The 26,821-nt window shown below is 44.4% G+C and overlaps 1 protein-coding gene and 1 long non-coding RNA gene across 2 annotated transcripts; one reads left to right on the top strand and one right to left on the bottom strand.

The window, feature by feature from the left end:
• Positions 1-3,536: 3,536 nt before the first annotated feature.
• LOC127342897 (uncharacterized) lies at positions 3,537-5,524 on the bottom strand. The gene is made up of 3 exons (XM_051368923.2): positions 4,913-5,524; positions 4,519-4,754; positions 3,537-4,423 (listed from the first exon to the last, which is right to left on the bottom strand). Exons 1-3 carry the CDS (start codon positions 5,442-5,444, stop codon positions 3,794-3,796), a joined length of 1,398 nt encoding a protein of 465 aa, XP_051224883.1. The 5' UTR covers positions 5,445-5,524; the 3' UTR covers positions 3,537-3,793.
• An 11,998-nt stretch (positions 5,525-17,522) lies between these two features.
• On the top strand, positions 17,523-19,243 carry LOC127342896 (uncharacterized). The gene is made up of 3 exons (XR_007876937.2): positions 17,523-17,610; positions 17,920-18,129; positions 18,387-19,243. It is a non-coding gene; the product is annotated as an uncharacterized lncRNA (long non-coding RNA).
• The last annotated feature ends 7,578 nt before the right edge of the window (positions 19,244-26,821 follow it).

The following is a 26,821-nucleotide window of genomic DNA, read 5'->3' as shown; positions in this document are numbered from 1 at the left end:
GTTCAGTAATGCAGCAAAGGAAGTGAACTACTGAACTGGTCTGTGAGCAACAAACATTCTCTTGTCTAATATAGAGAAAATTGTGAGTTGTGTTAAAAACATAAATCAGATAATTTATTCTATCTGCAATAAAAAACAGAAATATATCTAATCCTGAAAATTAATGCAGATGGTGAGGAACAATCTGTCATCGGACATCACATCTAAAAAATAAAGCCCAAGTCACGTTACATGATCTTCTATGGGAAAAAAGGTCGACCCATAAGCGTGACTAACCTGGTCTGGCCAGGTGTACAACACGGATATGTCGTCGCCCGCCTCCTCAAGGAGTAGGTTCTTCATGGTGTGTGCGGCAGCAGGCTCCAGCAGACTCTAGACTCTGCAACAGGATCAACCACCCATTTCAGTTGCCACTTGGCAATGCATGTAAACATCTTACAATGAATCTGAATGCCATATTCTTTTATCTGTGCAATCTGGCATGTGAGCATGTGTCCATTCGTGCTCCACAGCTGTGATATCAGCGACGCCGACAGGAGGACCATGCTAGCAGAAAGAACACACAGTAAGCCATTGAAAACGTCGATACCATGGCTCACAGTGCGCAATGGAGTTTCATATGGGCGAGTTCAGATGGTACCAGGGAGTACACCGCCTGAAAATTTAGAACCATACGTTGTGGAAATAAATAAATAAAAAAAAGGTGCTATGCTAGTTCTGTATATCCCAGGATTAGCTTATGCCAAGGTATGGTCAGAAACATGTATAGTTCTTACTGATACATGTTTTCATCGGGGTATGCTTCTTTTTAGCATTCTGTATACGCTAGATATAAACGAATTGATCAAAAACAAAAAATCCCTTGAAAGAGAGCAGCATTGTAGGTTCAATTCCAAATGGTTTAGTTTATTTTGAATAAAACAATCAGAAAACGAAACAACGTAAGACATGGAGAGTAAATGATTTTAAGGGTGACACACGATTGTGAAACTCAATATCTATTCCTTTGAAAGATGAGTACGATAAGACATGACATGGTAAATTGGCTTCCCATTGATAATTAAGCAGGCTTTCCTGATTGGCCTATTTTTTTGTTGGGTAGAACAAATAATACTAACTGTACGTCTATGCAATCTAGGATTTGAATCAGAATTTCCCAGTGTAAGGTGTTGGGTATAAAGCAGGGAATTTTCTTTCACTGACACATCTCTATGAGAATGACACATTCTGTTTTTTAAAATAACATCCACAATTCCAAATTAAAATCTCTGAGGACATGGAAATAAAGAGGTAACCTACTACTATTTTTTACACCATATAACTAATTGTGCCCCTTATACATGTGCAACATCAAGCTAGCTCTGCATATCCTTGGTTATATAGAACATTTATACCAAGAAAGAAGCATACATGGATATCATGATAATATAACCTACCTCCACCACCTCACCAAGAAAAACTTTCAATGTAGAAGGAAAGAAAACCTTTAAAAAATAATGATGGATTTTCCTTCTCCAATACTTAGCTGTATGAATTATTAGCATGAGTAACGAACACAAAATTAGGAAGAATACATAATACTACACACATGTGTCGATCAAGTCTAATGTACGTTTTTTTTTTTGTTTAGATGATTTATAAAAGTCATGTCCTGCAACACAACATAATATGACATCCTCTTCCTCATAAAAAAGCCTTCTTTTGTTTTTACAAATTCTCATAAAAAATCCTTGAAAATCAAATTATGCATCAAATCCATAGAAGAAATATTTGATTGGCACCAAGGTAAATAACCAAAGGAAAAAAATATGTCATGGCTTAAATTACATAAGCTTCCCCAGATTACGGGACATGAAATCTGCATGTACTCAAGACTGGAAATTACATAAAATACTTCCCAGAACCCATAAATAGATGTTCATGTATATCTTGTGCACATCAATGAGCTTTTACGTCACTATGTATGTAATTAACTCTGTCACGTTATTTCTAAATCAATCTCAGTATCGAATAGCAACAACTGCTGAAGTGCTCAAGTAGCAGTAGTCATAACAACAGTACATACATCTGCATCCAATTTAAGCTCAAATTGCCAATGTGAACTATGGGAAAATCGAATAATCTGAACCAGTAGGAAGGAGACTCACCGAGCTGTATGCAAAATTGGATAGTCAGCACATAATTCTCACAGCCAAGGTGTGACATCTTCTATTAGGAAAACACATCACCTACACAAATCACTTTATTCACTGTCAGTCCCGTGGTCAACGAAGCTGTTTCCGTCCTTACCGCATCCACTGCTGCCTGATAGAGATGGAGAGTGGTGAGACCCATATGGTAGAGGAAGGGGTCAAGATGAATCTACCAAGATCGGTCATGGAAAAGAGGAAGCTAAATTGGAGGATCGCATACCTGCGCACCGAATCGTCGACAGGTGGTTGCTGGCCTCCTCCCTCTGGTGTTGAGGTGGTTCCTCTCGCTCGACTCCGGCAGGCCCTGCGTGCTCCTGGCCTCGCCTTATCCGCTCTGGCCGTGAGCTTGGCCACGTGACCCCGCCACGAAGCTCCTCCCTCTGGCGCGCGACCCTAGCCCTCTCTCTGCTCCGCGAATGAAACGCCATCGCCGTCACCCTCAGGCCTCTTCGGCTCTTCCCAAACTGCAGCCCGCCGACGCGACACATCACTGCGCCGGCCTCCGCCGCCGCGTCCCCTCGCCTCGGTCTCCGGCGCGCCATTCTCGGCCTCCTCGCGCGGCTCTCTATGCGGTGGTGGTGGTGGTGCTGCTCACGCAGCTTTGGAGGGAGACCTCGGCCAGGGTCCAGGGAGATGCTCCCAGGATGCTCCCATGGGAGACCGGCGGAGGTGCAGGCCGAAGGAGAGGAGGGCGCTCCGCCATCCATCTCAGGAGGGAGAGAAGAGGACGTCCATCTACTCATCCACGCCGCATCCAGCTCCTCCTCTGCGCCTCCCCCGGCTCTGATGGCGACCAGGATAATAAACCAGGAGTTCAGCACAGGAATAGATGTTGGGAAGAGGCGAATGGTAGAACGTGTCAAGGCTGCCACGAATCAGCTACTCGAATTTTCTGCAGCTAGCACCGCTTTCTACAGCTAACAAAGAACAAAAGGAAGAGACAAAACGAGTTAAATAGCTACATGTGAAGACCGACAGATTGTGCAGCATCACCCCACAAGGGCCTGCCACTGTTCAGTAGCATCACAGCTATGGGCACCACCACTGCTCCACCAACAAAGAAAGATGAAGAAAGTGTGCAGGAAAAGAATTCCAAGCTCACAACGAAACCGCTAGGTAGTACCAAACTGTACCCAGTAAATAATCAGCAAAGATCAATCTAACAAGGGAACAAACGTGTCAGCTGAGCTTTAATCCAAAAATTAATCCAAAATTAGGAGAAAAATCGAAGTTGTTAAGGTTTAGTATAGTAGTTATGCACTGCTGGATTGAGTCATCGTTTCATCACATATGGCTCACAACTAGCAGTATCATATGAGAATAGTACACAAACCATCGTATGCGAAGAGGTTCCAAAATAAATTTGAGCAACAGAAACGAACATATACATAATCATCTCATACAATTAACCCACGCTAAACATAATTCTCTTCAGCACGTAACCATGTATGCCAAAAACAGCTAGTCATACAATAATCGACAGGTTCAGATGATGCAATTTATAGCCAATACACAAAGCATCAATCGTTACCCTCGAAAGTCTAGAGTTAGAAAGCACTCAACTGGCAAAGGGTAGTAGTAAAGTTCAGGCTTGAGCACCATCAAAGCTCTCCCTCGCTCAAGAGGGACAGTTTGTCTCGAACAAGGCGAGACCAAGCAACGGTAACCTCAACCGTAGAGTGGCCAAGATCACATCTGCCCCAACTTGTTTTGCATTCTCTGGCTGTGAAGAAGACACGACCACGTGCTGTTTCCTTATGACCAGTTGATGAGTAGGTAAATATGACAACTTTCAGCATTCCGTGTAATTGTACAGAAACAACATGCCTTGACAGACTAATATGGCAATCTGACTGGGTAGCGGCCATTCTATCTCGAAGCACAACTGGCTTGGAAACTTTATGTTGAAGCTCAACTGGCTTGGATGGCGGCTCCGCAACACAGATAACTCGGCAGCCATGTTTGAAAGGCTTCCCCTTAACAACATGGACGCCAACAATAGTGGCCTGAACTGTCTGTTGAAGTTCCTCAAAGTCCAGCACAATTTTGCATAAGTCATTCGACAGAGTGGCATCTGAACCACATAAATTGCCACTGTAGTGAAAGGCTTGACTCATCAACACTCTATCTTCAGACTCCGTTCTGCCCCTTACTTTTAGTTCAATCTCGAAGTTAACAGGGTCTATGGCCACAATTGCACGAGACGGGCCAGTCAGATGCAAAAAAGGTTGCTGCATTTCCCAGGAACTATAGTCAACAAACCAAGAAAAAAGGAATGATGATAAACTGCAAGAATTTCTTCTGAAGAGATAATCAAACACAATACCTTTTGGGTGAGGGTTTGGCAGTTGTATCTTTGACGAAGGAAAATGAGGTTACGGTTACGATCAACAGTATCTCGAGCGGCAACCACTCCATACACGTGGAGTGGCCACTTCAATTCAAGAGCTTCATTAATTTCTTCAACTTTGATGGAGTAGACCTGCAAGGTGTTGGCGACCACAGCAGAATGTGGAAGGTGTCCTGATGTGCAGTGTGTAAAGTGCATGGGACTCAATGAGGCTGCAGCCATGGAAGAAGAATAAGACCCAGAGGATTAATTTGGCAAGCAAAGTAAATAGCTCCTAAGGAAACAAACTGTTTACTTGAAAGATGGATTCTAGGAATTAGGAAGGAATTTCAGATGAGCAGAAAATAAGCATGGGTGCACGTTTACTCACTCGTGTCGAGGAAGCTACCAAAGCGATCAACCTTGCTGGACCACAACGACTCCCAACCATCACGGTAGCGAGCAAAGAGATCCTCCATGTCCGTGGAAAGCACCGTCAGCGCCTCCAACATCTGATCGGGTTCTTCTTCTATCTCTGAGTTGCTCCCTGCTGCCATCTCCTTGGCTTCCACTATCTCCAATTTGGTATCCGCCCCTGCCATCTCGATGCCTCCCTCCTCCAATTTGGACTCTGAGTTGCTCCCTGCTGCCATCTCCTTGGCTTCCACTATCTCCAATTTGGTATCCGCCCCTGCCATCTCGATGCCTCCCTCCTCCAATTTGGACTCCGCCTCTGTTATCACCTTGCCTTCCTCTATCTCACATCTGGTCTCCACCTCTGCCATCTCCATGACTTTATCCATCTCCAATTTGGAGTGCTCCTCTGCCATCTTCACCTCGTGCAGCTCCTTGTCTTCCTCCTCTAAGCCCAATTTGTTTCTGGTGTCTAATTTGATTTTGTAGATCTTGTTCCGCAACTCCATGAACTGCTGTTCCGATTCATAGGCGTCTCTGTGGACTGAGATCCAGTGCCCTGCCAGAGACAAGGCACGGATCAACAGTACCGTGCCCTTCCTCCTTTTCTGGCTGTTGGATCTAGAACCGATGGCTAGATGAATGTGAACAGGCACACTGCTACAGGGACATCTACAGTGCATGTGCTACAGGATTTCGCTACAGTGTCAATCCACAGTATCTAGTGCAACAGCTGTCCACAGTGTCATGCTACAGTAACAAATCCTGTCTATTCATTTTTGATCCAATGGTTGAGACAGCAGGGCACGGAACTGTTCCTCTGTGCCTTGCCTGTGGCGGGGCACCGGATCTCAGTCCGTCTCTGTAGGGAAGGCACGGAATTGGAGAAGAAATCGGGTCCGGTGCCTGGACAACCAATTTGGGTCCGGTGCCGTGTCTGTAATAACGTACATCCGATTCCAGCCTTGCACGCTGCGCCCAGAACCACTCGTAGAAGAAATTGAATCTGGAGTACAACTCCTTGCCGTTCATCTTTTTCTGACGCATCGACTTCCTCCACTTCTTCCACTTCCGCCGCTTCTCCTGTAACATATCTCTATGGATCTGGAGTAGGTCCACGATATGAACAAGGGGTTCTCCAATCCGTAGATTCGTCTCGGCATCTAGCTTGTCGATCTGCTCGGAGAAAGCATCGAATAAGGACTGAATCCCCGCTGTTCGTCGCTGATTTGCCCTCGATGTTCATCTTACTACTTTGTATATCCAACCATGGCTCCGCTTGCTGCCCCGATTCGCCACTCCTTCCCTTCCCCTTCCCTCCAGTCTCCATCTCACGAGGACTGTTGCTGGTGCTCGTCTCTCCGCCGCCACCGGCCGTGGCTCTTTACTTTCTTTCCTTTATTAGATAGGAAACATACCCGTGCGTTGCCACGGCTTTTGAAATTCTTAATAAGTTACCACGGTGTCAATGTGAAAACTTGTAACGAGAGCCACTCTACCATGAATCGATGGATATGATGAGACGTGGGGTGCCCTCGTGTGACCTGAGCCCCAATAACCTCCCTTGTACCAGCGGCATGGAGAGAAAGGGGCTAGAGCATGGTAACCTCCTATGACACCGTAGCGAACGATGGACGAGAATGCTCTAGGGTGGTGATGGGTGAGCATGAACGGTGGGCGATGCTATATGTTGATGATTGGCGAGCATGGTAGGTTTGTTGTAGGTACTCGGTTGACAGGCACCATCTGGACCGGCAAATCTAGGATTTTGAATTTTATTTAGTGATTTTACCAGCCCTAAACAAAACGGGTGAAATTCAGTCTTTCCAAACTTTTTTTACCCGTTACAAATGGAGAAGTGGTTACACCAGAGATCGGCCATAGGAATGTCCGCTTGCTCAAGTTTCTTGTCTACGGGATAAGAGCATCTCTAGGAGATCCCCCATATCGACATGGCCGATATGGGGGCTTCGGACGTTTTTTGGGCCAGACCAGACCCCGCATCGGCGGTCTGGCCTGGAAAACGGATCCAGGCCGCAACCCAAACCCGCGAATTGCCCGCATATATGACGGTCGGCGAGGCGGATGGGGGCCAAACGCCATCCGCTCCTCCGCCTCTCCGCCTCCCGCCGACGTCAAATCGACGCGCCGGCGGCGAGCAATCGACCGTAGATCCAGCGTAGATCGAGCACCCCGTGTTCCGTCCGGCGAAGATGGTGGCGGGGAAGGGTCGAAGTGGGTGCGGGGGCGGCCAGATTGGCCGCCGTGGGAGCTCCACCAAGCGCGGCGAGAGCTCAGCCGGCGATAGGGAGAAGATGGAGGAGGAGAAGCTGCGCTCCGACGCGGAACGCATCCGTGGTAGCTACCGCTACCGCAACTACGACATCGCGGCACCACCCGCCTTCGCCAAGCGCGAGTCGGAGCGGTACCGCCGCGGACGTGCGTCCTCCCCTTCCGCGGCCTCGTTGTCCTCGGGGTTGAGCTCCCGCCCGCGCCCGCCAACGGCGTTGGTGGTGAAGATGGAGGTTGACGCCGAGCCGGAGCCGGAGCCGCCGCACCTCCCTCACTTCGCCCCGGGCAAGTACCTCGACGACGAGCAGTTCAAGCTCGTCCTCCCGCAGCTCGGCGTGAACGGGCCTCGCGCCGGGCGACTTCGTCGCGGAGCGTGAGCTCGACACCGTTGTCGGCCTCGTCACGCGCCCCAGCCAGCAGGACACGGACAAGGCTGCCGAATGGAGGCACATCACCGTCGAGCAGGAGCGCCCTGTTTGTCGACCTTGTCAGCGACAAGGAGTGAGGAGCTGACGCGCCGCCGCCACGGCACAGGGCTCCGGTGAGTATCCCAGAGCTGATTTTGTTGCAATGTAGAACCGTGGCGACGGAAATTGTAGTTACTTGTACGTTGAATTTAGAATCAATGCAAGCATGAACTCTCCTATCGAACTGTTCTTCCCTCGTGTGCGTGCTTTTTTTTTAATTTACAGCTTTATATGGCGGTATATTTGAACTGTGTGCGAATCCTAAATCCGCTGTTTGGGGTTTAGGATACGGATTTGGGGTTTGGGGTTTATATAAGTGCAGAACTCCAAAACCAAATGTTGCAATAATGGCTGAATTTTTTGCCACCGATCATATCCTCTTCATAATTACCTATCTCCTCCATTATTTTCCTGACCCAAGGGAGCAGCTTCCGAAAATCCCATGACACAGCGGCGTGGCGGATTTGACATGGTCTCGCGGATCTGGTGGGAAATAGGCTCCCCCCATCATCCTTGAGATTAATGGCGGCTCGCAAAATCCCGTCGGGCGTCAGCTCCTCCTACCTCCTCCTTTTCTCAAGCACCTCCGTGCGTCCCCCTTCATCGCTTGGGCCTTCTCTCCGCCCCTGGTTCAGGCGCTGCCGGCGCTCCGTCTGATTTCGTATCTGTTGTATTATTCCATCTCTCGCCGCCCTTCGCTTCTGTGGCTGCCCACTGCCTTAATTCGTTTCTAATCCAATCTTACTGACCCAGCTTGTTGATTTTAGAGAAGTTAACATATATATACTGGCCAAATTTGTTATAATAGAGCGAGGTGGGACTATTGAGAACAACATATTCTTGCGTGTGGGCGTGTGGCAACCTTGATTGATGGAACGGACATGGCCGGCGGCCCATTGATTGATGATTGATGTATGTGCGGCCCTTTGCAGCGGGACGGACGACGAACGTCAGCGCGTCCTTTAAAAATACGCCAGAGATTTTTCCCAATATTGGTCGGTAATCGAAACGTTATGTTACTTCACGGTGGCATCACCTGTAAATTTATTCGAAAAATAGAGGCAAATAAAAAACGGACGAAAATTTAGGGGAGAAACCTTACTTCCTTTATTAGTAGGTATAGGAAAATGCCCGCGCGTTGCTGCGGAAGAGCAAAATATGTTGACACTAACACAGAAAATAAAAATATTCTCTAGCAAAATTTTAGACTAAGCTAAAGTTTTACATAAATAAGAGAGTTTGTAATATGGCTGCAGAAAATAACTAAGATCCTCCCCCTTCCTTTACACTAAAGCTTTTGTGCGGAAGCGCAATCAACACTTGTGTCACGGCAACATTACTAACTCCATACGTGCGACGATCTACATTTTTTCTAGTCACCTTCTGCTAGCAGCCTTTATATAGCAGTCACTAGAAAAGATGTTTATTTGGTTCCATATCGAACACTTAGCACCAGCCCAATCTGTTGACCCATTCAATTACAAAATACAGATGAACATATATTTCAGAATCTAGAGCCTAGAAAAATTGGATGGTACAACAATTTCGTAAAAGCATTCTCAACGATGGAACAAATGCATCATCATTATTATTGTCGTCACCACTATTATGGTTGTCATTATTGCTATAATTAGCTTGATCAGGCATAATTATCCCAGCAAATCCGATCCAAACATGTACAACATGGCACTGTTTCTCTGGTAAGAAGACGATGTTGCAGAACGCGACTGTCTCCAGGAATTTAGGAAGTAAATATGCGATGCAATCCTTGAACAGAGACTTCATGGCATCGCCAGTGCCTCGGCGTCAAAGGCCAACAATGGCTCGTCGTCGTCTTCGGTGAGCATCTACTCCAGCAGCTCCTGTGCGGCAGTCTTTATCTATTGCCCCGCCAGCAAGAGAAAGATGGTGAGTCCTGCGCCAGGTCGATCATACCGGGCGCCGCTAGAGCACATGTCAGCTTTGAGGATCTCCTCGTTGTCAATCTCATCCCGCGGGCGAACTCTTGGTAGTCGGCACAGCGACAGCTTTCCGGAGGCAGAGGTGCTTGGCCAGGAGCATGCCGTGTGCGCCTATATCCAAATTTCAACAAAATCCCACATGCAAAATTAATCTAAATAAAATCTAACACATTTTTTGAATTAGTTAATCACATCAAATCTGACCCACCCGTACCTTCTACACAACAGCCTCTCTCTCTAAGCTCCAAAGTAGACATAATAACGAAAGCAATGGATTTAAGATATGTATACTTGCCTGCTCTGGGCAAAGAACACGGACATTGACTTTTTCCAAACAGATTCATCAGGGGAACCAACGCGGACAGACTGAAGAATCAGGCGTCTGCAACCAAATACAGCCAGCAACTTCAATACATCTGGCCGCCTTCCCCTTGCCCTGTTTCCTGGAGAACATCTGACGAGCGTTCCGCATCCTGTTTTCTGCACAGCTCACCGGCTGCCGAACCCCTCGCCTGGACGAAAATCTCGGCTCGCGAGACCCTGACCCGAGATCTCAGCTTCCACTCCGTCTCCCGGCCTGCAAGATCCTGCCCCGGCTAATTCCACCTGATGGGGTCCCCTCTGTGAATCAGCGCTCAGCAATCTAATTCTCCGCCGTGAAACAACGCGAAATCCGGCGAATTTATGCGGTTGAATTGGTGGGGAATTTTCTAGGTTTTTCGTGGGAAGCGCACGCGGAATAGAGGAGCTATATATAGGTGGATTTTCGTGAAGAGAAAGTAAGAGATTGAACGGAAATCTATCGTGATCGATAGCAATCGTGTTTGGGTACGAACTCAAGGAAAGGAATTCCAAGTTTAGACGATGGACGGGAGAAGAAGGGGAGGAGCGAACCGGTACATGGCATCTGGCCGTATTATGTATTTTAGTGGGAGGGTAAAATCGTCTAAAAAAAAGTTGGACGAAAATTTTGGCAGAAACCTTAGCTCCTTTATTATTAGGTATAGATATAGATTAGATCTGTACTACTTAAAAAGAACGGGAGTGTTCCGTCATCAATCATCGGCCATGGTACGTCGTCCTCTCACTTCTTCCGTCGCCCCCTTATGGGCCTGGCCCAATTTCATTTAGCAGCTCGACTCGGTTATCTTTCTTTTCTCCCTCACCCAGCGAGCGCAACACCAAAACAGAGTTGCCTCTAGCTCTAGGGTTTCCCTGCCGCCACTCGGCCAATCTCCGGCGGCTGGCACCACCTACTTCCTCCGGCGGGAGGAACTGAAGCCTCGTCTCGCGGTTCCTCCTCTTGAAGCTGTACCGGAAGGTGAGTGTGTTGCTGTTGGAGGCCGTATACGGCGGCTCCTCTGGATCGACGTCGCCATGGACCACAGGAAGGACTCCATCGATCTCCTCCTCGCGAGCCGCTGCCTCGACCGCAGCGTCCCCTTGGCATCTGCGTCACGACCATCTCCCGCCCCATATTCTGTACGATGATGACGGTTGCCAGAACTGGGACGTCTGCACCTAGGGCCTTCGCTGCCTCTCACGGATCTGGGGAGCTACAACAGGCTAACAGCATACATGCCACATCGCAAAATCGGGGAGTGCATGTCGCACCAAGTGGAGTTGTCCATGACTTGACCAGACTGACGCCGTGTTCGCCATATTCTGAGATGCCCGTGCGCGACGCGGGGTCATCTCTAAGGAAGACAAGTCCTCCGCCTCCAACAGGATCAGTTCTCCTCTTCCTCATCAAAACTTGCATGCATCTCATTATTTGAGAAATAGGTTCCTGATCAAGGGGATGTGTCATGGGTAAAATAATATTTTAATTGTGCTGTTAAAGGCAGAAAAGGGTATACAATTATGTGATAAAATATTGCCGAAAATAATCAGATTCATTCACTAAGTCATGGGTAAAATAAAATTTTAATTGTGCTGCTAGAGGAAGAAAAGGGTATACAACTATGTGATAAAATATTGGTGAAAATAATCAGGTTCATTCACTAATAATGCACCTCAAAATGAGTCTACATTAGTGACTGATAGTTTTTAACTTGGTCATATCTAGGAAGGTTGCCCACCACAATGTCAAAAGATGATGGTACCAAATGAAAGAACAACCGAGAAAGTGGGGGACATTCAGATTGCCTTTGGCATATTCTTATTTGCATGAAAGAAACTTGATCAAGAGTTGTTGACGCAAAAATTGTGGCAACATCTTCCCGATGTTGCGCATAAAGCTTACCAATAATTCCTACTGAAATCCAAGTCAAAACTATCATCTTCCCGCTATTGAAAAAACAGCTTACCAATTACTCCTAACTGAAATCCAAGTGAAACAGGTTGAATCTATATGATTAATTTCCATCTCTTCAAGTTCAGCAAACTGCATGAAAAATATTAGAATTTCATATGAGATAATAGAACCGAGTACTTCACCACATCTCTGACAGTTTATACTTTGGTAGAATGATGAAACATTCCTAAAAGGCCCTAGATCTTTTAGTACACTTGCTAATATTATTTATCTGTATGCTCTTGTTATGCGAACAGAATGCATATTAGTTTTGTGATGGGTGCTGGTGCAGACCGGTTCAATAATTCTGCATATTTGTTGCTCATGTTTTCTCAATCAGGTAAACTTATTTTTAGATCACTGATGTTCTACTTAAATTTATATTGTCACTGACATCATGGCCTCATGATCTTAACCACACAGAGGTTTGTCTGCTCTTGAAAAAATCAAGCAACCAATTACAGATTTCATTTTCTTACGGTTAGTTTCATGAAAACCATTTACATGTAGAACTATGTTAATTGTTGGAAGCCAAAGCTTGTCAGCACTCACCACTGCAATATATAATTATCCATAATCATTAATATACGATGTAATCATTAACTTGAACAACTTGTTTTGACTGCAGAAACAACCAAATTGGGGTCAATCCGACAATACCTGAATGGATCTGGGCTAAGAATAAAACAAATCAAAATTTTGCGAAGGAAGAGAAGATGTGAACTGGCTACTACTCAGCCACATGCATGTGGTTGTATTCCCTTGCCTCACTTCAGCTTTGACAATGTTGTCGAGCTTGCTTGGTGCTCTGAGGTGTTTTTTTTTCAAGAGCACGAAGAGAATTGCGCGTCTTCCTTGTTAAGATAGAAAGAGAGTTTTGTTTACAAGATTAGAACCATGAGACAACAATCACATGCTCTGAGGTGTTGTGGCATTGGTGTGGTGCTGGACGCATTGGGCGTCTCTGAAGAGCAAGTGCGTGATGCCCTCTTGGAAGGTAAACTGATGGCTTGTTATATCCTACATTATGTAGATATTGTTTGCTCTGTTATGTCATTGATGTTTGTCAAAGTGCTATGATGTTTGTGGATATTTTACACCTATCGGCTTGTCTGCACCAACATTCTAAGTAGTAAAGGTTTTTCTAATTCTTTGAAAGATAGCGCAATCTCTGGCCCTCCTTCGTCCTAGCGCTACCGTCTGCCTTCATCCTAGCGTGTTGTAGAGGCGCCGTGCATGGACTCACCACCTTTACGCCGTGTTCTGTGCCAGGACTCGCCACCGTTACTTTATGTGCCATTGGGATTCATTTTGGAGAGGACAGATGTTACCGCGGCAACCTACCCTCTGTGCGTCACACGCGCCTGTCCCTCTGTGCACCGACACCGACGAACCAGGGTCTGAGGCTGCACTACCGGTTCTTGAGTGGCAGAAGTTTGCCATTCTTGTGTCCATTTATCAAGGATCATTTGATAACATATGATGAGGTGAGATATATAGTGCTGGTATTACTCACTCAGCTAAATCGTTTGATCCAATTTGGTAGTTTAAACTGACAAAATAGAATTCAGTATATCCTTCTTTAGGGTAATGCTAGCTGCCTGTCAAAGTCCTCTTTCAGCTTTTATTTAGTCCTTATAAATTGATGAAAACATCAGTGGCCTATAAATGTAGTGTTCTATCTATCATTACCGCATTTCCAAAGTTCAACATGATAGCTTTTACTGCAACACATAGCAAGTCACTGATGCATATCCAACAGTAGGTTTCTTCGTTGGCACTAACCTTATGTTGACACTAAGATTTATTCTTGAGGTGTAACAATAATTCTGCCCAAATGAAACACAATGAGTGGAGGATTCCCTATTTCTTTATTACATGCTTTCAAATAAAAGGGGGCCTTTTTATATTGTCATCGACATCTTGTGTACTCTTCCATAGTTTATAGAAGAGCCTAATTAATTAAATATATATAACATATTGATCGCTGTAATATGCATTTTAACTGCATTTGATGCAACATGTAGAAGTTCATTGTTTGTTTGCAACTACTGTGAAGTAAAATATTTGGGGACGCTATTAAATTTGTAATTGAAGGTTAACATTGCTTAGTGTGATCATATCAACACATGTAGAGTTTCCGATCCATTTAGCACATGATTTCTGGTGCATTTAGCACATGCCACATTCTTGGTTGTGGTCTGTGGGAACCTGTATTGTTGCATACTTGGATGTGCCACTTAGTACATGGATCATTTTCTTGCAAGTATCACATTTAGTAACCAACCTGTCTCATGTGCTAGCATATATTTGTACCTGCATTCTGTTTCAAAATGCTAGAAGAAAACTGGGAAATACACTTGCATCATTTAATTAGGACAACAAAACTGGGTTATCATTTTTTGTTCAGAATTATCTAAAGGTTTGCAAATATCTACTTCAGTCAAGAATCTTTCTGGTCAGCCATGGCTTATAGTTCGACAAATATTATGATCCTCTACCTGGAACATAGTAAGTATCATTTATGGTATGTATTCATGTCCGGCCTAAAAATATCATGTTTTTGGGTGTTGTTAGGCAATCGTCCGGCCCTCCATGAGGACACTTAGTCCAAGTCACCTTGCTTATGTGTTTTTATATGTTTACTGGTTTCTCAATATATTTATTGTACCTTTTGTTTTCTGTAAATAACTAGTACAAATGCCCGTGCGTTGCCACGGGTCTTTAAATTTTATTTCTCAATGCACATATATAATTTACAACACACATGCATTTCTTAAAATGCATGAACTTGTTTTTGGAATTGGTGAACCTTTTTCGGACATAAAACATTTTTGTAAAATAATGATCATTTTTTTGGATGTCCGTGAACAATTGTTGGACAATATGAACATTTTTTGTAATGCTAACTTTTTTAGATTCACCGTGACTGGTTATTGAAAGCTAACTTTTAATTTTTTTCTTTCTTTTAGACAAACAAACATAATGCGTCAACTTATCCCGTGAATGGCCAAGGCTGCCCGGGTGCTACAGAAATCAAAGGCAGGAGGGCCCGCCGCGGCGGCAAAGCAGAAACGGAATGCAGCCATCCCACCGCGCCCTCCGCCGTGCGATTCCTCTAAGTCCCACCGCTATGTTACTATCTTCGACGGTGGCCCGCGCCTGATGAATTTGGGTAAGCAATTTGGTCGCAGCCTTGATTTTTAGGCGCGTGATTTTCGTTAGAATTAAAACCTCCATTGTGTTGCATTTGTAGTTCGCTCCTTCACATGCTGGAGTCTAGCAACGTTGATGTCGAGTCGAGTAAACTCACTTTTAAGTAGTCATTATAGCGAGTGAGATGTATCTACCCAGAAATGTTAGACAAAATACTTATTGTCTAGAATTTCATGATATTTTTATGATAAATTTTTATTTCACAAATTATCAAGAAGTTTTAATGGTTTTAAATTATGATTTTAAAACACAAATACACACAGAGTACCCTTACGACAAGATGCAAATACACACAGACTGCCCCTCTCTCTCGTCAAGTGTGTGTATCTTTGCTCTGGATAGATACGCTGCCGAATCTGGGTCCTCTAACGGGCAGACAAATCTGGTTCTGACTTTGCTTCGTCTCAAACTGATATCTACTCTGCAGAATTATAAGACGTCGGCGGATTCACGGTCAAATATTTTTGTGCTATATCTAATTTTACGAGTTTCCTTTTCTACCCCTGCACCGACAGGCCCCGTCGTCGCCACTCGCTCCCACTCTCAACCTCTCGCCCGCATCCCCCTCTCCCCGTCTCTCACCTCCCTCGCCGGCGCCCGTCCGCGTCGCTGGCCCCCACCCGCGTCGCCGGCGCCCGCGTGCGTCGCCGCACTCTTCCTCAAGCTTCGTCGCCTCTTCCGCTCTCTCCAACAGAAGTGCCGCATCAAGGTCGAGTTGAAAGGTCGTATTTTTCCTCCTCCCACGACCGGATCTGCACCGGCGGTGGTCGATTTTTGGAGCAGAGGTGAGGGCCGAGCTCCAATTGTGGTGGTGGTGGTGGTGCGGAGCTCAAATTGTAGCCGGAGAAGACCTCGTCCCAGATCTCGGCCAAAGCCGTCGCCCACAGCTAGCGTCGGCGCCGTCTCCCGCGCCCGTCTCTTCCTACTGTATTGCTGTTGAGCTGCCTGACGAAGCTGGAGAGGTTGTTGTGCTTGAAGTTGGCGCGGCCCCAGGAGACGGCCCCGTCCAGTTGCGGCTCGCTGACCAGCTGCAGGCCCTGCGGCAGCGCCTCCAGCGGATGCGGCAGCTCCGCCCACGAGAGCGGCGGTTGGACGAGGTGGTGGTGGTTCAGCGCGACGTAGTGGGACACCTGGGGCGACAGGTAGCAGCGGCTCCCATCTCCAAGCATGCCAGATTGATGCGGAGCTCCAATCGTAACCATGCTCGGTGCTCCAGGCGCTTTGCTTCTAATCAAAGGTACGTACTCCGTACAACATTAATCAAAGGATGACACTGCTTCTGTACTTTTCTGAAATTGAGCTATCATCCCTCCTTCTGTAATGCATCATGTTTTATCTGCAATAGTCTTATTGCTGCTGCCCATTAGTGTTCATTGTCACGTACTCGTAGAGTAATTTGAATGGAGAAATCAGAAATGTCCTGCTGGGAATGACAGTTACGATCAGAACATGAAATTAATTTATACAGAGCTTACATTATAGAGTATGGGCATGCATTACTCCAATCTTGTCTTCAGTATCTTGTTTCAGAGTATAAAGTTCGAATATCTGTTGTCAACATTAGCAAGCCTTCATTCTTATTTCCTCTGTTTTGTGTACAGGAAAATGAAGGAGTGGTGTACCCGCCTATTCTTGGGAATTCACTGTTCTTGATGTCATTTCTAACCACACCTCCGTCAGAAGTCTGCCCCGTGGGCAGAGACTGAGGTCGGGCCGCCGCGTGCGCCCTGCCACTGTCCGCGCCGTGGCGGCGAGTGAGGCCGGGCTGCCGTGCACCCTGCCACCGTCCGGGCCTTCGTCTTCCACGGCGAATCGACCGCACCGCCGGCCACCCCTTCTTCCAGCTCCAAGATGTGGAGGCGACTGAGGCTGTCCGGTTCGTCGCGTTAGCTGGCCCAGGAAATACAGTGCGGCGCCATGGATGTTCCGCTCATCGCCGCAATCGGCCAGGTGGGGACATGTTGGCTCGCTCCGCCCAGCTCATCGGTGGCCCCCGGCGACCCCAGCTAGCATGCTGCTCCGAGGCCCCTCATTGACCCCCGTGGAGGCAGCGAGTGTGCTGAAGCTGAGGCTGGAGGAGGACATCGACTGCGTCATGAACCCTCTCCTCTTCGGCTCTCCTTCATTCCCGTCGGCGGAGGCAGAGGCTCAGACCTGGTCTTCCTCGAATCCGCAGCTGCGAGCCTCCTCGAGCGGCCCAAGTACGGCATGCTCCCGGATTTGATGATCGACGCCCATGCCCACCTCGCCTGCGACTGTCACTGGTATTTTGTCGTGCCCCACACTGCTCGGTTCGCGTCTGTTCAATATTTATTTCTAGGTTATAAAATTTACAAGCTCAATTTCCGTTTGTAGGCTATAGCTGTTGAGGAGTTGGAGAGGACAAAATTATATGGAGAGCAATTGCATATATTCAGAAAAGCCTTCCTGTTTTATAACATAGGTGAATCCTTTCTTTCACATATAAGTGTGCAACAAGTATTTATATATATGCTTAGACATGATAAAATTATGTAATGGACATTCTATGTACAGAAAAGAAATGGAATTCTCAATTCTCAATTGTATATTTTCCTCACTTAGTTTGATCTCTTCCTCTCTTAGCTTTTGTCTCTAGCGGATTATTTGTCTGTGTTTGACAAATTCCCTTTTTTTGTTGGCTCTACAACATGCTTTATACTTCCTCTATATAGCCATTGGTGTTTTCTTTGCTGCATGGTTCTGAACTCTTGTTGTACTTGTTTTGTTTTAGGCGCAAGGATGTATTATTCTTGAGCAGCTGGAGGAGTTGATGGTCAGATAAGTAGGTGGATTCTTGGATCAGTCCACCAATTTACAGATTTAAAATATTGGGTCAAGGGTATAGCTGTTGAGAAAAGACCAACCGATTTTGGTGGAATCAGATGATGACCCTTTCAGTTTTTGGTTAGACAAAGACCAACCATCTAAGGTGGAATCAAAGGTGATAGTTGTCTTTGGCCTATTTGCGCAGCTGTATAATTGAAACCTGTCCAATAATATAAGACATTTTGTATAGCTAAATTTTAAGTAGTAGAGATTAAGTAAAAACATAAGCAATGTAATTACAACACCGCATCATGTAATAGTGAACAAACATCAAATCACCTCGTATTAGTGATTCTCCACACCTATGGACGCTTAGTCTTTCGTTAATACCTAAGGAAAATATTTCAGAGATTTTCTATGAAATTTTTTCAGGGTATTGGCTATTACGGAAGGAGTATTCCATAGAGAAAATTCATCCAGAGAGCACGTAACTTGGCAAAATGAAATTCTGGACCAGCATCACATGAAATTGTGAAGGCATTACTGGACACACAATCTAGAGTAACTCAAGTGAGCAACAAAGCTGGCAGGTACACCGGCCCTTTGTCCCTCTCGGTGTAATTCAAGATGTGCATGCACACTTCTTTCTGCATTGTAAGAATGCATTGTTACTGATATCTGAGAGTGGATATCAATAATATTTTTTTAACCTGTCCAAAGGCAATAAATACTTGGTGCGCCATCAACTTATATAAAATCTGCTCATAGCATTATCCAGCATTCAAACGAAAACCGCTAAGGTCTTTTACAAGAGTAGACTATAAATCCACAAACTGGGAGTGTTCAAAATACCGAAACAACAACTTTTCAAAGAAAAAAATCTGACCCAAGCATTTTGACTAAATCTTTAACATGTTGTGGGATGTTGGCTTCACACTCGTTGTCCATGTAGGACAGCATGTGTATCACCGCTTTGTTCCGCAGAGTGTAACCAACCTACACATGAATTATACGTCAATACTGCCCAAGAGTTCAAATTTACAGTTCATAATATGTTAGCACCAAAATTTAGTACCCACCTTGACATTTGCTGGGACTTCTTGGCCATTCCACCACCGCATATATGATAGCACCAAAAATCCTGACATGAGGCTATATAGAAAGCATACATTATTGTTAGCGAAATTGTAGACAAGATCTTGAAAATCAGTAATAACTACATGGATTCTAACCTGTCATTATTGATTGGCAACCCACATGGTGTGATGCGACGCTAAAGAAAAACGCCATCTTTCCAGCCTTTGATTGCAACACCACTAACTTATTGATCTACATGTGCAGGTGTCCTGATAAAAAAGCACGGAAGTACTGGCGTGTGACCTTTATGAGTTCGATAGGATCTGGAATGACATGAGGACATATCAGGATATAGACTATGTCATGTCCAAAGCCAAGGTTTGTGTCAGTACACCACCCCAAGGCACAATTCAGTTTATGTATGCTTGCAGCCTATCCATAAACTGGTAGAATACATCAAGTATCGAGAGGCTTGCATCTTCTAAACTTATTGATGGCTGCTGATCGTCATGCAATCAGGCCTCAGGCATTTTCGTGCATATATCAATGGCAACATGTTAGCCTATCCATAAAGCTCAATTCTAGAAATGTAGATAAACTGAGTGACCTCTATGACATTTGTGCATTCATTGCCCCAACGTGAGTGATCTAATGATCTTTGTAAATTGTATGCCAGAAGAAGTAAGAAACTGATGCGATGTCTGAGCGTCAAAGAAGAGGGCGTCGGCGAGGCGGTAGACCAATGAGGCAGACCACGGGGCGTCGGCGAGGCGGCAGACCAATGAGGCAGACCACGGGGCGTCGGCGAGGCGGTAGACCAATGAGGCAGACCACGGGGCGTCGGCGTTGGCAACCAGCAAGGTCGATGGAGAGATTGCAGTCGTCGGCGAAGATACGGCAGACCACGGGGCGGCGAGCTGGTTGCCAGAAGGCAGGCGTCAAAGAAGAGATGTCAGACCACGAGGCAGCGAGGTGGTTGCCGGACGGCAGGCGTCGGAGTAAAGACGACAACGTGATGGTGAGAAGAGACGGCAGCGTGAGGGGGAGGTGATTTCGTTGGTCTGATTGATTTCCATATACGTTTTGGCTGATTTTTTCCTTGTACGTGAGGGGGAGATGATTTGGTTGTCCATTTCACTGATTGATATTTCCTTGTACGTGAGGGGGGAGATGATTTGGTTGGTCTGATTGGTTTCCGTACACGTTTTGGCTGATTGATATTTCCTTGCATGGAACGTGAGACTGCTTGACTTTCCCTGTTTTGGTTGGGTGGACGGACGACCAAAGTGACGACCAAAATGGCAGAAAACGGAGGAAGTTCCTCCTTTTTATATAGTAGAGAAATGTACAATATTTTCTTATGTATTGTAATAGAATTAAATCTATGATAAGAACATTTCCCTCATTGCATATTATTGTGTCAGCCTTTATTTTAACATGGCACTCCCTCCGTTCGAGTGGTGGAGATGCTAGCATGCAGGTACATGGTGTCCGACGTTAATTAAATTAAATTAGAACGGAAGACGTGCATCTTAGTTTTCCCGTGCAATTGGCTTATTAAGATTTGTATACCAGTTGAATGCTTCATAAATTTTAGAGATGTCTAATGTTAATGGTTTATTTTGTAGTACTAAGGATGATGAATTCCATGGTCATATAATTTACAGCTCTAAAATATGGGCTTTGACAAATTACCCTCTCTTGGTTCTTAGTCATGTAAAGCGATCTCTTAATTGGTACATATCTCTACTACTAACACAGATGCCAGGTTCCGTTTTCCCCCTACGAGTATTTTGCTCGGCCCTTTGTCAATGTCAAGTATTTTGCATTTTTTTCCCTCATGAAATGGTAATCAAACCAGCTACGCCCTTCCACCTTATCACTTTGTGAAATCCATATTCGTGTAAGCCATTTGAAGTTCTGGTGAAAAAGGATAATGTATCTGTTACATGGACCAGTTACCAGGGAAGCAGATGCCAGCAGTTAACTGCTTGAGGTTAATGAGCTAGAGGAGAATCTTGAAGTACATCTATATATTTCTCACATTGTATAATCCGTACCATAACAAACTTGTAGCTGTGTGTTTTATCTACCTTGGATATAACATAGGCGACATGTGAAATCTAACAAAACGGATCAAACCAAACCATATTTCTAAGAATTTTGAAGTAGTATTGGCTGATAGAATGAAATCTAAGAAGCTTAAAATGCTCCTTTCCCTCTGTTCTCTTTCAATCAAAATTTTAGACTAAAATCTTGTTCCACGTTAGTCTATATTTTAGCTTCGTATAATTAACAACAAGAAAACCGAAGATTCCTTACTCTCTCTTGGATGTCGTTAATTTTATTGTACTCCATCCGTACAGGTTTATAAGGGTTACACATAGTTTTAAAAAAAGTTAGACCGCTAATTTAATCATCAAAATATGAATTATATCTCACAGAAATTAAAACAGAAGTGTTAAATGACTTACTAATTGATTCTAAAAAAAATTAGTATACATGTGATGGGAAAATAAATTTGCGCACCCGTAGCAACGCACGGGCATTTAACTAGTAGAAGAAGAAGAAAGAGAAGGTCCTGGCTAGGGTTTCGACGATACGAACTGACGGGTTGACTTGAGCCCAGACGCACCCCGTCTCGCTTCGATCGGATCGGATGGCCTGTTTTCTTGACGCACCCGAATCTTCGATGGGCTGGCCCATCTGGGTGTGGTATCCCGATAAACCGTGCCGGGCTCAGCCCGAGATGCAATATTCTAGGCATCACGCGAACGTTAGCGCGCTTAAACGGGCAGGCCCGGTAGGACTCCAGCCAGTCATTTTTGTATTCCGGTTTTCGGAAGGATCTAGAACCTTCCCAGCCGGTTCACTTGTTTTCTTGTTTTCTGGGAATTTGGCGGTTTTCTCTTTTTCTTTATTTTTTCTGTTTCCTTTTTTCTTCTTCTGACTTTTGGAAGTTTTCTAAGTCTGAATATTTTCAAATTTTAAATTTTGAACATTTTTGGATTTGAGCAATTTTCGAATGTGATTTTTTTTATTTTTTGAACATTTCAAAATTCGGAACATTTTTTGAATTTGAATTTTTAAAATTGTGAATATTTTTTAAAAATTAAACCTTTTCAAATTTGATACTTTCAACTTTCAAGTTTTTAACATTTTTAAATTTTGAACAATTTTCGAATTTTGTTTATTTTTCCAAAATTTGGACGTAATTTCTAAATTTGAACTGTTTTTTTCCGGTTAGCTCTCCGAGTGAAAAAATTGGGAGCTCCTCGCCACCGATCTGGTCGGTGGCTGTTCGGCACCGCACACCCTCCCACGATCCAGGTAATTTAGTGGGTTACGTCAGGTGAGTTTCTTTTTTCCTTTTTCTTCCTTCTTTTCTGTTTTTTCTTTTCTTTTTATATTTTCGTTTTTTAAAATCTAACCGTTTTAAAAACTTTTTTTGAGAATTTTTTTTTCATAAAATTTGAACAGTTTTCTGAAACTAAAACAGATTTTAAATTTGAACATTTTTTCGATTTGAATATTTTTCAAAATTTGAAATTTGAATAATTTTTTAACTCGAACAATTTTTAAAATTGAACATTTTTAAAATATGAACAAATTTCGAATGAACGCCTTTTCTATTTGAACAATTTTCATATTTGAACAATTTTCAAATTTTCAAATTTGAACGGTTTTCGAATTTGAACGGTTTTCAAATTTGAACATTTTTGAATTTAAACATTTTCTCAATTTACAATTTTTAAAAATAAAAAATTTCGAATCTAAAAGAATACAAACAAAACCGAAACCTGAAAAAAGAAAAAAGAAAAGAAAACAGAAAAAGAAACCAGAAAAGAAAAAAGAAAAGAAAAGAAAAAACGAACTGTTACAGGCCAAATAGCCATAAATGGGCCTGGCCCATACCCGACCAGGGGGTGTGCGGTGACCGGTAACCACCGACCTGGTCGGTGTATAGGTTTTGCCGAAAAAATTAGCCTCCGCGACGAAGGGCGGTCGTCTATCATGGGCCACGGGCTCATACCTTCGTCAACCCGAGGTCGCCATGCTTCAAGCATCAAATAGGATGCCCGAGATTCTCATGTATGTATACATGTAAACGCTCATTAAGTAATACTCGTTCCGATTCGTATTACTTGGCGTTACTATAGATATATCTAGACACATTTTAATTGTAAATACATCTATTTTAGCATCAAATAATATGATCAGAGGGGTAGTAAACTTACCTAGTTAGGACCTCTCATTGCGATTTGGTGTCCTAACCGTCGGATCATCTCATCTTACGGTCTAAATCAACTCAGCGTCCTCGAACCGTCCGTACGCAGGCTTTTCACTCTTTTGATCGCTTCAACAGCCTAGCGGTCGTTACTGGGTTGCTACTTCACAAAATGAGTTTTTTTTCGATTAAAACAGCGGAAGCTTTATTGTATAGTAACTAGCAGGATGACCCGCGCATTTTGCGCGGCTAGGTATTCTTCATGCTCTTATACATGGACTTTGAATTTGACATGCCCTATAGCAAACCACTTCGATGTTCAATTTTCATGGATATTTACTAATTGTAATTTTAGTATTATATATAAAAAATCATGACAATTTATATAATATATGTCAACTTGATCAGACTCGATTTTTTTAAATATAATGATAACCAAATTAAAAAAAAAGGTTAAATATCATATATTCTCAAGCAATGTGAGCCATATGTATTATTTTTATTTCAGTTATCTCCTTCGAAAAGATCACTACGAATATTAAACAACATTTTAGCAAAATATGTTTTAATGAAAGAAAACCGGTAGTGGACTATAGGTATGCCTGCTAGCATTTGAGAAGGCAGTCTCTCTCGAAAAACATGGCTCGTTTTATCTCCTTTCTATTTACATGGGCAACAACAGGAGATAAAACATAGATGGCAAACATCAGTTTCAGGTGTAAAAGTTTTGAAAGACTTGCTATTTTCTATAGCCTCTAGTGTGCGGGAGAGCTCAATACAGAATCCATGTAATTTTTTAAATAGGGATCTACAAACAACTTACCGATTGTTTTGAGCAAACTGAAAAGGGCAATATATATGTAAAAGCTACCTGGCATTCTCCATGAAAATTTGACTGAACTTATATTGTCACATATTCCACAACCCCTTGTCCAAAAGGATCTGATGCCTGCAAAAATGGATAACGAAATATATAAACACATGTGCAGGCTTTAAGTAGTAGTTGCAGAATTTTTTGATCATCCAGCCATATGCGTTTGAGCAAGGGAATTTTCTTCCTTCAAGAAAAAGAGAGCAAGGAAATTTTATGTGCATAATACGAAGCAAACATATATGATTGTCGAGAAATCGAATGAAATCACTATTGGAGTGATTTTAAAATTACAGAGCGTGTAGAATAAAATATAAGAACAATTCAATTTGTACCAACCAAATTATCCAAGAACATTACAATGTTGAAACAATAGAAATAAAATTATACGTATTTGCCTCTACCTGCAAAGGCCATTGAATATGGATAAATATTAGCCATGCAAAACCTGTACCAATTCAATTGATACTGATAGGTCGTAGCACTTGCAGCACAAGATCAAAGCAGTATAACAATCATGTACCATAGAGCAGTTGTCACTTTGTTTCATCCAGGCTTCGCTTCAGCTTCAGCTAGTACCAACGAAGGTCGTAAAACTATTTGAGTGATGTCTGGTTAGTCCCAACACTTCAAAATTGCATATTTGAGGACCAAAAGTTCAGGACTTAATCATGGCAGGTCCTAGGTGGCTCAAGACCGTATATGGTATAAACATCCTTGGAAGGTCAGTTTGCTCTCACTTGCGTTCCCTCTATTCTTTTCCCCACACGCAATGTCTGTCAGTCAAGGAAGCCCCGGCGGCCGACGTTCAATGCATCTGGTTGCCATTGGCCTATACATAGAATTCACCAATATGTATGTTGACTCCAAATACTCATCCTTTTGATGCAAGCAGGTGTCAACTCTGCCAAACTGCATATCATTCGATCTGTGGGCGTCACCGCGTTAGGACATGCCGCTGAACCAATTCCTTCAATTTAAGAACCACGCTTCGGCAGTAGAATTTCTTAGAAGCCGTGTGTTTCATCAATGGCGGCCAGAACCACATTAAGAGTACTTCGCGGACGATGGCGGAGAACTTGCTGTTTGTCGATGATTTTTATCTTTCATTAGCGCTATGCCGCCATCGGTATATCCCGCAACCACTGCCATTAAAGTTCTCACGCCGCCGACATGGCCACCATGGCTTCACCAGCCAATTCCATCTTGCCTAATCTTCGACCGCAGCAGCATCATTGATTTCTTCCCGACCTTAGCAGGTGCCAGATGTGACCGTGCGAGGACACTCTCCTCCTTGTATATACGCCACAGAGAGCTACTCCGACGACCAGCTGAACGATCATGCTTTGATATCATGCTATGGTTTTAGGAGAAAACGCGGCGATCCAGCCACATCTCCTGACGCGGTAATGCCCAAAGGAAGGATTAAGATCCGATTATGTCGCGTGAAAAGGGATTGGGTCTCGCATGAAAAGGGTTTGAGTCGGTTACGCGTTTCGATCAGCCGGATATTTAGGCGCCGGTCGGTTTAAAGAAAATTGAGGTTGGATCAGGATACATTGAACGGATCGTTTCTAGTACGTGCTGGTCCAGATATCTAATCTGTTTTTTTTTTCTAACGATGATGGATTTTGTACGCTGCCTATTTTTTCGTGTGTGCCCTCTATCTAAATCCGTTGGTTTTGCGTTGTCTAATCTCCACCATTGGTTGTCTTGTACTTTAATTATATAATAGATAGATATTCAGAGAGATACAAAGATGATCCGGAGGATCATTGAGCCAAACATAGCGCCCTATCTCAAGGATGGTTGCCATTCTAGCCAGCCTGTGGGCTTCCCTATTCGCTTCACGCCCGTTCATATCCGAAGACCGAAACTAGGAACTTCGATCTGTTCTGGACAATGTCACGAAAGATCATACCATTCTTGCCACTGAGACTTCTGGAGTTGATGTAATTTACTGAGAAGATTGCAAGCCTTTGTAAGTTCAAATCATTTGCTAGATCAAGTCCTTCTCTGCACGTGTAAAACTCCAGGGTCATTGGATCTGTAACTCCCGCAAAGACAACTGCAGACGCACCTAGAAAAATTCCTTGATCATTTCGACCGCTTCTGCTCCGGTGCTCCCCCCTGGGAAAAGTCTGGACACGCCAAACACATGGACGGCTGAGATCTTCTGATACCTCTTCGGCAGCGGGGGTAAAATCGTAATTTCGCTATGCGTAGACCGTCCGTAGAGCCCTGTACAAGCCCGTATGGCCCGCGCACATCATTCTGTACGTATCTACAGCGTGCCTACAGCACGTGCGTACGAGCGTGCGTGTACCGAAATAGAAACCCATATAAAAAGCCGACGTTTCCTTCTCCGCCTCCCTCGCCCCACCATTCCCCCCCAAATCAGGTACGGAGAAAACCCTCTCCTCCTCCCTCGGCCACTTCGTCTTCTCCACTCCCTCTCCACCTCCAGTTCTCTTCTTTAATCCCTTCTTCTCCGCGCATTTCCATCGAATCGGAGGCCGATGGAGGGTAGCAGCTCCACCGCGAGGGCGGCCGCCGCAGCCTTGGTCAAGAACACCGGCGTGGCGGAGGCAGATGTGGTGCCGGGTGGATGGAGCCATCGTAGTGCGGCCGCGTCGGGCGGAGGCTTGGTGCTGACGGCGGCGGATGAGCAGGAGCACGGATTCGGCGGCG

Source organism: Lolium perenne, chromosome 3 (assembly GCF_019359855.2).
Source record: "Lolium perenne isolate Kyuss_39 chromosome 3, Kyuss_2.0, whole genome shotgun sequence".
In the NCBI taxonomy this organism is placed as follows: domain Eukaryota; kingdom Viridiplantae; phylum Streptophyta; class Magnoliopsida; order Poales; family Poaceae; genus Lolium; species Lolium perenne.
The sequence above is the reverse complement of the archived record's forward strand: the minus strand, read 5'-3'. Positions and strand labels throughout refer to the sequence as shown.